Source organism: Daktulosphaira vitifoliae, unplaced genomic scaffold (assembly GCF_025091365.1).
Source record: "Daktulosphaira vitifoliae isolate Bord-2020 unplaced genomic scaffold, ASM2509136v1 Scaffold_1, whole genome shotgun sequence".
In the NCBI taxonomy this organism is placed as follows: Eukaryota; Metazoa; Arthropoda; class Insecta; order Hemiptera; family Phylloxeridae; genus Daktulosphaira; species Daktulosphaira vitifoliae.
In genome coordinates this window covers 73,692,202-73,705,481 of record NW_026099572.1, presented here as the reverse complement: position 1 = coordinate 73,705,481, position 13,280 = coordinate 73,692,202, and the positions used below count along the sequence as shown (strand labels likewise).

The 13,280-nt window shown below is 25.8% G+C and overlaps 2 protein-coding genes across 3 annotated transcripts in view; both read left to right on the top strand.

Moving 5' to 3' along the window:
• The window catches only part of LOC126895995 (uncharacterized), a 13,161-nt gene extending 8,889 nt beyond the window's left edge, over positions 1-4,272 (top strand). Inside the window, exon 3 of the mRNA XM_050668381.1 lies at positions 2,490-4,272. Within this exon, the coding sequence (XP_050524338.1) occupies positions 2,490-4,186 (1,697 nt within the window). The 3' untranslated portion in view covers positions 4,187-4,272. The remainder of the gene's footprint in view (positions 1-2,489) is intronic.
• Positions 1-13,280, top strand: part of LOC126895993 (uncharacterized) — a 124,060-nt gene that overhangs the window by 47,554 nt on the left and 63,226 nt on the right. The window lies entirely within an intron of this gene.

The window sequence follows — 13,280 nt, the reverse complement described above, 5'->3', positions numbered from 1 at the left end:
AAAAAAACTAAAAAATATTAAAAATATTAAACTCAAAAGCCACAAAAAAATTAATGAAAAGTCGCGGATACGTATTTCGGAAACAATGTTACCATTATCAACGCTAAACACATACTGACACCCCGACTAGAAAAAACTCCCTTATATACCCCTAGTGACCTTATCACCTAGTGACGTTATCACTAAGTAATATTATCACATTTTGCCAGTTTACACAAGTTTAATAATGAATTTTTCAGTGGGCCAAGATCCCAATTAATTAAATTGTTTTTATTTTTAAACATTTCTATTGCTTCTCTGATATTAAGTTCTTTGTAATTATTTACGTTTTTAATTAGTTTTATGGTTTTAATAGAGTGATTATGTGTCAATAAATGTTCAGCCACTGGAGATTTCTCAATTTCTTGATTTTTAATATTTCTTAAGTGCTCTTTAAACCTGACCCCTATATTTCTTTTTGTTTGTCCTACGTAACATTTATTACAACTTTCACATTGTATTTTATAAATGCCTGATTTCCCCCCTTCATCTACCTTATCTTTAGGGTTACCTAATAAATCTCTTAAATTATTACTCTTAGATGTTACCAAAGTAATACCAAAATTCTTAAATATTTTAGTTAATCCATTTGAGATGCCTGGATAAAATAAAATTGGTGATCTAATTACTTTTTGTTCCCCCTCGCTGGAGAGTGTATTAGCTGCCCTCCTTTCTTTTTTCCACTTTTGTTTTCGGACTAATTTCAAAATTATGTTTTCGTTATACCCATTAAATTTAGCTATTTCTTTTATAACCACCAATTCTTTATCATAATCTATTTTATTCATCGGAATATTAATTAATCTGTAAACCATACTATTAAAAGCTGACAATTTGTGTTGCCAGGTGTGGTTCGATGTGTTCGGAATGTATCTGAACGTGTGTGTGTTTTTCCGATAAATTTCAAAATTTAGTTCCCCCTCTGTTCTTTTANCAGTATGTGTTTAGCGTTGATAATGGTAACATTGTTTCCGAAATACGTATCCGCGACTTTTCATTAATTTTTTTGTGGCTTTGAGTTTAATATTTTTAATATTTTTTAGTTTTTTAAATTAATAATATTTTTAATATAGTTTTAATTTTACTTAATTAATTAGCCACAAGTGATCAATTTTTATTATACTATCTAAAGATTTGCATCGAAGCGTTTTTTATGATAGTGATTTTAATCACTGTCAGAAATCATTATACTTGATCCAAATATGTCACGTCACCACTGTGCCGCGACCCCCCTGTGCTGGGTTTTTTTTTTATTAAAGGATGTCAAAAATTATCGATAAGTTTCCAAGTAACAACTGAGTTTTATAAATCCACTAAATAGCGCATATTTTTTGCTACTTTTAGTATTTTTATTTAATTTAAAAAATATATATACTATGTTTTTTTATTTCTTTTAAATATACTTGCTTTAAATTACTTCAATAAGTTAGAGTCTTTTAATGAAGTAAGGAAAAAGGGGTAAGGCACCTCCTATTCTTTAGTCATTTATTAAAAACACATTTATTTTGAATAGAATTTAAGTGTTTATAATTTTTTTATGTGGCGTGTACATGTAAAATAAATATAAAATGTTTAATTTTACAAAATTATGAAAATTAAAAGTATTTTTTTTTTTAAGTATCGCAGTAATAATAGATTTGAGAAAACATGTATCGAAACCTTTTACATACAAAATACATTTTTATGCTAACTATAATATTCATTGAAATAAATGTGAAAAACTTAAATACAACAATAGTTGTTTAAACTTCAACCCCGATACACCACAGGAAAAGATTGTTTGATCAAATATAATTTTTCATAATATAAGTTTTATATCAAGAAAAAATGAATAAATATCTAAAAAAAATGATTTATCTATACTTTTAAACGTATATAATATATAGAATGTTCAGTAAGTAAGGAAACATATTTTTATTGTTCTTATTGTTGGTAACAATTAACTTGGTTCGTTTTTTACTGAACACTCTGTATATGTAGGTTTAGCGTTTGCACTCAATTTTATACGCATTTGTCTTTTTGTCAGTCGATTATAATTGAATATCATAAGTATCTAAGAGATTTTAATGTTAGAATTAAATAATTACATCCATCATAGTAGATGTAATGACATTAGTAATACTAATTAATAGTAGTTAAATATTAGTATCATTGTTACTCTACAAATAAAGTATTATTTCAATTTAAATTCCAAAAAAAGAGTTTATAATTCGTAAAATCAATTCATTGACTCTAGTCGTATTTCAAATTTTATACAAATACTTCAATATTGTTCAAATAAATTTTTATTCAAATTATCCTATTATATAAAAATAGAAAAATTATTCGAAGCTTAATTTTAAAATAGTACTGTTCAATAAAAATTATTAAAAAATTACTAAAAATGTAATTAATAAAAATATTACAATTTTAATAAAATAATATTTAACTAACAATGGCAATTTTAAAAGGTACAAATAGAAAAAATGAAAATGAAACTTTAGAATTTTTGTATAATGATAATGAAAATGATAGTAAATGGGTTGAAGAAATAACAGTTATAGCTGCTGCAAAAGGAAATTTGGAATTTTTAAAATATGTTCATCAAAATGGCTACAAATGGGACGAACGCATAACTGCTGCAGCTGCCGCAGGAGGTCATATAAACATTTTAAAATATGCATATGAAAATGAATTTCCCTGGAATGAAAGCACAACAGAAGCAGCTGCAAAGTATAGCCATTTAGAATGCCTACAATATGCCTGTGAAAATGGCTGTAAATGGAATATATTCCAAATCGTATTAAATGCTATTATAAACGAAAATCTAGAAATTATAAAATATGTCCATAAAAATTTAAGCAAATTGAATAATGTCCTAACTATGATTGCTGCCTTTGCAGGTAATTTAAATATATTAAAATATGCCCATGAAAATGGATGTCTGTGGGATGAAACCACAACAAAAGCAGCTGCTTCTAATGGTAAATTAGAATGTTTAAAATATGCCCATGAAAATAAATGTCCATGGGATGAAACTACAACAAAAGCAGCTGCTTCTAATGGTAAATTAGAATGTTTAAAATATGCCCATGAAAATGGGTGTCCATGGGATGAAACCACAACAAGAGCAGCTGCTTCTAATGGTAAATTAGAATGTTTAAAATATGCTCATGAAAATGGGTGTCCGTGGGATGGAAATACAACAGAAGCAGCTGCTTCTAATGGTGAATTAGAATGTTTAATATATGCCCATGAAAATGGGTGTGAATGGGATAAATATACGACTATTGAAGCTGCTTCAAGTGGTTATTTGGAATGTTTAAAATATGCTCACGAAAATGGTTGTCCGTGGGATGAAAATACAACAGAAGCAGCTGCTACTTGCGGTGAATTAGAATGTTTAATGTATGCACATGAAATGGAATGTCCTTGGGATGAGAGTATAACTAGAGCTGCTGCAGCAAATGGTAGTTTTGAATGTTTGAAATATGCACACGAAAATGGATGTCCTTGGAATGAAAGTACGCCGAGTGTTTCTGCAGAAAGTGGTAATTTTGAATGTTTGAAGTACGCCTACGAATACGGATGTGTTTGGGATAAGAGTACAACTAAAGCTGCTGCAGCAAGTGGCTGTTTAGATTTCTTAGTATATGTTCATGAAAAAGGATGTAATTGGCATGAAGATACAATAGGTGTGGCAGCTGTACAAGGTAATTTAAATTGTTTAAAATATGCCCGCGAACACGGATGTGATTGGGTTGAAGGCACAATGAGAGGGGCTGCAGCAAATGGACATTTAGACTGCTTAAAGTATGCCTATGAAAATGGTTGTGAGTGGGACGAAGGCACTACAAGAGAAGCTGCTGCTAGTGGTCATATTAATTGTTTGATATTTGCACATAAAAATGGTTGTAAATGGGATGAAGGTACAACAAGTGGAGCTGCTGCAAATGGTCATTTAGATTGCCTAATATATGTTAATATAAATGGGTGTGAATGGGATGAAGGCACAACAAGACTTGCTGCTGCAAATGGTCAATTTAATTGCTTAACATATGCTCATGAAAATGATTGTCCATGGAGTAAAGAAACCATTTATGAAGCTACTCGAAATGATTATACTGATATAACCAATTATGCTGCCGCAAATGGTTGTCTTAACTAATATGATACAATAATCTTTATGTCTATTATACACATTTACGTTTTCTATCAACAATTTATTTTTGAAATAAATTAACTTGATTTTTATTTTGTAGTATAATGTTTTTGCTTGTAGCGAACAAAATTCCGCAATGTTGAGGATTTTTAAGCATAATATTTAACGTAGTAACTCAAAATTAAACTACTATGTTGGGTATATGGTGTGTTGACCAAAGTTTGGATATTATCAATTTATTGCTTTTACCCTTCTTTACTAAGATAATTATTTCTAAATAATGAAGATAATACAAATTTACTTATTTCGCATTTTGTAGCTATAAATTGCTATCCAGAGATAATTTAACAAATCTTTCTATGTATATGTAAAAGGTGATTTTTTTATCATAACTCACTCAATTACTTGCAGAATAAATATAATTCAAATATTTTTTTTTTTGGTTTTTTTTAGTAACAAATTATTTTTGAATTATTAACTATGTAATACTTTTTAAGTTTATAAGGGATAAACTTGTAAGGGTGTCAACTTTGTTTTTTTTTAATGGAAACATATATTTTGAATTTAATAAAATGTGATTTTTCTAATAAAGTGTGTCACTCACATACTTAAAAAGTCCATAAAATTGTTAAACATCGAATATGTACATTAATGCAGATTTTTTTTTAATATGTAAGTATTACACAGTATCTATACAAATTTTACTCAACCTAAAATTTTCATTTTCTTAACATTAATAATATAATCAACTCTATCATTAAAGAAGATATTAAGTACTGAGATAGATCACAATAGTACTTTAAACACTATGAAAAATCTTAAATTATGTTTTGTAGTAATTCTACACAATACAAATATATTTAATTAATATTATATATATAATCAACAAAAAATAATTTTATATAATTAATAATTTATAATGAAATTAAATAAGTTTTTTTACTAAATCCGAAAGATAATATTCCTTTATCATCTCGGAAATTACTTTTCCTCCAACACAAGATACATACTTATTTATTAAAATAAAAATTGTACAATAGTTAAAAATTTTCTCATACATATTATTTAATGTGATTACTATTATAAAAAATTATTATAGCATCTACATATTTAGCTTTATATACTTTGAGATTTTCATAAGATTTGTTAAGAAAATTACATTCAAATTAAATGGACTCTGCATTATCAATATCTTTCGTTGGACATATTTTTCTACATTAAACATTTATTATATCAAATTTTTCATTCACAGACGAATTTGATACTTTATAGATACAAATTGACAATGAATAGAATATGAAAAATCATCGAATAGAATATAAACAACTATAGTAATTATAACCACTATATTTCCATAACTATATGATGAACTGGGTGTTCTAAGTCCAAGTTCGATCACGCGGATAAGTGTTGTCATAAAGAGTCAAAATAATAACAATTATAATGTAACATTTACTGATTGAACACTGCCCACTGGAATCAGTAGTCAGATCCGTTTTTATTAGGAATAATTAACAATTAATGATATAAATAACAATATTTCACTTTCTAAATGCTATAGTTTCTAATAATTATAATGTTTATTACTTTCTAGTTATTAATAATATAAATTCCTTAAAACTAATATTCATATAATAATTATGAGTTCATGACAACTAGAATTTCAACGCCTTGACATTATTTTTGTTTACATAATTTTTTAATTAATTATCATATTTGTATGGTTATGGTTCATGTATGTTGACTTATTCCACATTGAGTTGTTAAATGTTGTATTTTAATTAAAAGTATCTGGGTTAGTTGAAATCAAAAAGTATTGAAATAATTATACAATTCGAGTAAAATAAAAAACCCAGCACAGTGGGGGTCGTGGCATAGTGGAGACGTTGCACAGTTGGGTCCAGTTTAGATTTAATCTGACAGTGATTAAAATCATTATCATAAGAAACGCTTCGATGCAAATATGTAGATAGTGTTTAATTTTAAAAAATTGATGGATAATTACAAAAGCAACATCAACTTCTATTTCCTTAATTATACCCAGATTAGTAATCCTTTTATTATATATTATATAATTTTTAAAATTAATTGTTTTCAAATTTTATTATTGATTTTGATTTTTAATATGTTAAAAGTAATAATTTTGAACCTACTTTTTATTGTCCTTTAACGTGAAAGTTTTAATAAAAAAATAATGAAATTGTTAGGATTAATATGAATCAGGAAATTTTATAATTACTATTTACAGTATATTTATCAGAAAAGTTAGATTTTTTTACATTTTTATCGTAATAGATCACTTAAATAAAAATCATAGTAATCATTTCTAATTAACTTTTGGCGTTTAAAAAGATTCTACAGTGGAAATATTCAAAATTTAATTCATTTTAATGATTATATATCTAAAAACACCAATAAAAAAAAAGTTATTCAATTTAGCCTATTATAAAAATAATAATTATAAAAAAATAGGGCAGTGTATTGCCCTTATAAGATATTTTAAAATAAAATAAAATACAAAACCCAGGATTTTAACACAAAAATAGCATATTTTTGAATACGGTAGCCATTTGCGCATAGAAGATAGGTCGTCGGGACAAATTTTCTTTTTCATTTTATAGTACATAAAATAAGCTTTAATTTTATATATGTTTAAAAGACGCAGTATTTCCGGAACATTTTCAAAAGTTAAGTTAAAAAAGTTCAATTTTTTATAGAATGTTTCAAGTTTTGAACGCCCCTTGTATATGAGAAAATTACCCAATTTTTTATAAAAAGTATGTCAAATGAAAGATGTACTTATAATGTATTTAGAAAAAAAAATTTGTGCTGATACATAAATTTTTTTGAAAATTTATAGAATTTTAAAGTTGAAACTTAAAATCAAAAATTTTAACACAAAAATACCATTTATTTAAATACAGCAGCCGTTTGCATTTTAAATCCCCCCTGTGAGCAGGTTAGGTATTAGATTTTTAAAAAAATGAAAGGTAAATATCTAAGGTTTTAATATAAAAAAATATGTTGATTTTTGAAAAAGTTATGGAAGTTTTAAGAAAAAAACACAGTGGGGTCGTGGCTTAGTTGGGTCTAGTATAGATGATATCTGACAGTGATTAAAATCACTATCATAAAAAACGCTTCGATGCAAATCTGTAGATAGTGTTTAATTAAAAAAAAAAATTTGTTAAAATAGCATATTTTTGAATACGGTAGCCATTTTCGTATAGAAGATAGGTCGTCGGGACAAATTTTTTTTTTTAATTTTATAGTACATGACATTTGACATATGTTTAATGGATGCAGTATTTCCGGAACATTTTCAAAAAAATGATAACAAATGAAAAGAAATTACATAAGATTTCAATATAAAAAAAATTTATTTTGATTTGTTAATATTTAAAAAAGTTATGGCAGTTTTAAGTACAAAAAACATCCTTATAAAAGGTGATTTTTATCGCAAACATTACATTTTTTTTTTAATTTCGACAGCCATATAGATGATAAAGTGAAGGGACAAATTTTCTTTTTCATTTTATAGTACATAAAATAAGCTTTAATTTTATATATGTTTAAAGGACGCAGTATTTCCGGAACACTTTCAAAAGTTAAGTTTAAAAAGTTCTATTTTTTATACAACGTTTCAAGTTTTGAACGCCCCTTATATATGAGGAAATTACCCAATTTTTTATAAAAAGTATGTCAAATGAAAGATGTACTTATAATGTATTTAGAAAAAAAAATTTGTGCTGATAATTACATTTTTCGAAAAGTTATAGCATTTTTAAGTTGAAAATTTTAATCAAAAATCAAAAATTTTAACACAAAAATAGCGTATTTTTAACTACGGCAGGTTTACATGCAGAAGATAAAGTGTCGGGACAAATTTTTTTTTTCACTTTATAGTATATAAAATAAGCTTTAATTTGATATATGTTTAAAGGATGCAATATTTTCGGAACATTTTCAAAAATGAAGTTGAGAAAGTTAGTTTTTGTAAAAGAGTTGCTATTTAAATCCCCCCCAATGAGCAGGTTAAGTGTTAGATTTTCAAAAAAATGATATCAAATGAAAGAAAAATATATAAGGTTTTAGTATAAAAAAAAATTATGTTGATTTGTTTATTTTTGAAAAAGTTATGGAAGTTTTAAGAAAAAAAAAGTGAAAAAAATGACAAAATTTACCGATTTTTAAATTTGTAATATTTTTGGAGGTTTCCCTCATTTATGGGGAACGAGGGAATTTATTTCAATTTTTAAGGGTAATGTCTTCGACTAGATACGATTTGTGATCTTTTGACGTATTGTTGAAAGAAATCGATCCAGTGAGAGCTGAGAAAAAGTGGCAACAGACACAAAAAAAAAAAATAAAAATAATAAACACATCATGGTAAAATTAATACAATCTCAGCTTCGCATCGAAGTTAAAATAAAAGTTAAATTAAGTTCAATTAAAAACTAACATTGTATTAATGTATTAGTAATTATATTTTATTAATAGTAAGGTACTAATTGTTTTTTTAATACAAATAAAATCTAAAATAGTTTCAAATATGAAAAATGCTTGCCAGCAATAAGAAATATTGATATTATATTATTCTGAATTTGGCTTTTATTTTCTATTTAAGTTAGTAAGAGATTACTATAAACATTTTATTAACTTATTTGTTACATTTGACAGTCTTTTCTTCTATCACAGAATTTTCTGAAAAACAGTTGTACTTACCAAGAAGAATATAAATAAAAATAATTATATTTGCCAGCAGCATATTGATAAAATATGATTGGTGACCATCCATCTGAACGTTTTTTATTAATTTTATTATCATTATATTTTTTTCATACATGAAAGCTTATTTTCTTCATCTTAGAGTAAAAATATAAATAAATAAGCATATTACACTGTGACCAGTAATGTTCAAAATTATTTACATAACTAAGCAAGTTTTTTACCAACTTAAAAAGCCAAGACACAATTTTATAAAGTATCAGATAATGAAAATTAGATAGCATGAAATGTATACAAATCTCTTAAAATAAACTTTTGTTATGTACACATATAAGTTCTTTAGGCTTTTAAAGGTTAATTTCAATAAAATGTCGGCATATTAATACTATAAAAATTTTTTTAATTAAATTTAGTTTATAATATAACTCATATTTGATGGAATATTCTCAACTGTAAAAATTGTTTAAATTAAAATTAGTCTTGAAAGTGCATTTTAAATCTTGTAAAATCTGGACAGTCTGAGATATTAGTTATTTTTCTATCCACTATCTATCACAACCTAGTATGAAAGTTTAGAAATTTGTTTGTAATATTTGAGTAACTTTGACAGTTTAGCTGCTATTATATTTACTTTTTATCTATCTATTCAATATTTACTACAGCCTTATAAGCACGTTTGGAAATTTACTCGTAACGGGTACATTTATAATAACTATATGTTTATTTAATAAATATAGTTATTATAAAAACCTATAGACGTCGTGGTCTAGTCTTGACTAGTGATCTAGTCAACGTGTCGTACGGGCAATCGAGCCAAGCATTTAGTTACTTGTAGTTCCTGAAAAATGTCTGTTGGAGTTCTTGGTGTCTCAGGTGAAAACTCCCAATTGATAATCTAGATTATTACATGAACACATTACAAAATAAAAAAAAATATGTCAAACTACAAGAATAGTTACGGAACCCTTACAGCACTCGAGGAAAAAATAAGGTGCCAATAATTTTATTTTCTGATCATTTGTTAGACTACTAATTTATAGTATTGAAGAAAAATTTGATTCCTTCCACATATATTTTCAATATAATTGCGTGTCTCCTCATTATTAGGATAAATTAAAATAATTGTATTTGATTCACATAAAATTTGAATTTAATAATTTTTCTATCAGGTGTAAAAATTGATGTACTATTATTACTATCGTATATTATTTATTTATAATTTATGTGGATAAATGTAATAAATGAAGAATCATTTCAACTTTTTGTGTTTATACTACAATATTTTAGAAATTATCCAATTAAACTACAAAAAGTTTTTCAATGTAGATGGTAGCAGATGATTATAAAACTAATAAGAAAGTTTTTTAATATGATTGATGTAGAATGTAAGTATAATTCACTAAATTAGTATAATTAGCGATAGAGTGACTGTTTATATAAAAGAATTATAATTAACCAAATGGTTATTTATTAAACTTAATTTTAATATTTATATTAAAATTAACTTTTTTGATTAACATCATCTAAATGTTGAATAATAAATATTTGAATTTTTATCAAATTAAATAAATATAAAATGTTCAATTAAAAGACAATTAGCCTTTGGTGGTAAATATTATTTGAAAAATTCTAATGTTTTAATTTTTATTCTGATTTTGTTAAAAACATTCAAAATTTTTTTCTTAATTCAATATTTATAGTGTCGTTAACATTGATAAATGTTATGTGAGATAATTTTTAAGTTTAAAATTATAAGTTTTATAAATTATTATTATTAACCATAGAAAATTATATATTGACTACATTAATTTTGTGTACAAACTGAAAATAAAAAAGGTGCATTTTTGATAGTGTATCATAAATTATGTCATAAACACATGTTATTAACTGCTTAAAAATATATTTATGCTATTAATACAGTTATTGAATATTTTGAACCGGTTGCGTTAATCGATAAATAACATTATAATGTTGTCCTATTTTAAAAATAAGTAAGTTTTTTTCTGATCGCCCATAAACTTTAAACAGTTGTAACTCGTTAAAAACCCAATGAATAAAAATAATTTTTAAACAAAAATTATTTTTTTTATATTGAATAAATTTATTGGTATGAAAAATATTAAAGTTGTCAATGGCAAAACCAAAGTTGATACCAGTTTATGGTATCAAGGAACAGGAAATTAATTATAAAATAATAATTTACTCTAATATTTTCGAAGATTTTTCGTGAGGCGTAGTTAATGAACTACATTTTTTTGGATGTATAATTTCGATAGGATGGAACTCCGCTTAATATATCGCTCAACTTTTTTTTATCAAAAATTCAAGGTTATAACATGTGTTGTCAATTTATATATAAGTCTAAGAAATTATTCGTTTTTTTTTTTTTTGTTATTTTTTACATTTTTCAGTTTTTTTCATTTTGTCTCATCAGCATTTGTTGGCATCAAGTATATTGATATTATTGTTCACAGAGTAAAGTGGTAAAAAATTTAACAAGGATACCCTCTGAAAATAATGCATACTCTAAAAAAAACTGAAATAACGCCACTGTTCAATCTAAACATTAATTTAACGTTATTTTTTTTCAAAGTCAAAAGTCTCGAAATTTCTGTAAAATTTCGTTTTTTTTTTATTCTGCTATAATTTTATCAAATGTACATAGAATTTCATGGAATTTTAAATAAATTTGTTTCGTATGAGGCAACTTGATTGTAGGACGGCTAATTGTGCACCGAAATGGAATGCCGTCTTAACTTAAGCCTGTTTAAATCACTATTATTGAAACGGGAGATAGGAGTCACTTTAAAGGATGCCGGCTAACCACACATTCAATAAATAACAAGAGTAGACAATAATCAATATTATTTATAAATATTGATAATATTATAATTATAAATAATTAATAACCACATTTATTAAAAAGTCTTCAATGAGTATCTTAAAATTTAAGGGATAGCAGGGGGCCCTTAAATATTAATGGCAGACGAAGCGGTATAAAACAAATAATTTAATTCAATTAAAACAAAAAATAAATAACATTAAAAAATAATACAAAACTCAACTAAATAAATGAAGTTGTTGATGGTGATGAGCGGACTTTATGAGATCTTGTAGTAATGGTATCGAACATCATAGTATCACGAGTCAGAATTTAGATGCAGGCACGTAATGATAGATGAAAACAAACAGTGGAAAAGCGACTATGTAAGTGAAGTTATTTAGTGATGGTCAGAGCCCAATCACTAATGATGTGCAAGGGTACGAGATCTTTAAGCACAAGAGTGCAACAAACAAATATTAAAAATTATGGCGTAGAATGGCCGAACAATTGACCATCCAAGGGAAGGCGCTTGCTACAAAAGGATGACACATAAAAATATTGACACGTAGACCATCAATTTGCCGTGCTGGATGTGCAAGAGATCAGCTATCACATGATATAATATAATCAACAGTGTTTTAGACAACTAGTCTACTAGGTCTTTTCTAAAAGCGATCTCTACCAAACACAATTATGATATTAAAATGATATTTCAAGATTGTTCATTATTATTATTATTTAATAAATATATAATTTTTTTAATAATTTATAGATATGTTAGTTGACAAAATCTAATAAATACAATTATTAGTTAGGATTAGGATTGTATTAGTATAATACTTATTTTAGAAAGAGGAAAAATCATTATATAATTTATAAGAGTGAGAGGAATATATCACAGATCGATTATTTTATCTGGAAGAGAGAGAGCATAAAGCGAGTAAAAGATTGTAAAGTTATACCAGGCGAAAGTGTAACTACACAACATAGACTGATGGTAATGGAGGTGTGCTGCACCGGAAAGAGAATATACAAAAATAGAAGGAACACGAGGGAAAAATTGAAGATCCGGTGGTTGAAATTGAAAGGGGAAAATGAAAAAGAGTTTGTAAAGACGGTAAAAGATAGGACGGTGTGAAATGTCGAGGTAGACATAAATGATGTGTGGAATAGATTTGCTAGTTGTGTAAAGAATACTGCAAAGGAGATTGTTGGTGAGAGTAGGAGTAGAATACCAGGAAACAAGGAAACCTGGTGGTGGGATGAGGACATTCAAAAAATCATATAAAATAAGAAAAAGCAATTCAAAGTGTGAAAAGATAAGATGTATGATAAAATGTATGATGTGTAAAATTTATAATATTATTTCCTTAGATTGTATCAACTTACACACTACAATAATAAAATAGTAATAAAAATGAATAATCTTAAAATATTATGGGAATATTTTTATAATTTTTTTTTATTTAAATAAAATTATTATATTTTTGTATTTCATTATAATTTGTTTTCCAATACAAATAAAAATTGTAAATTAATTATCAAATT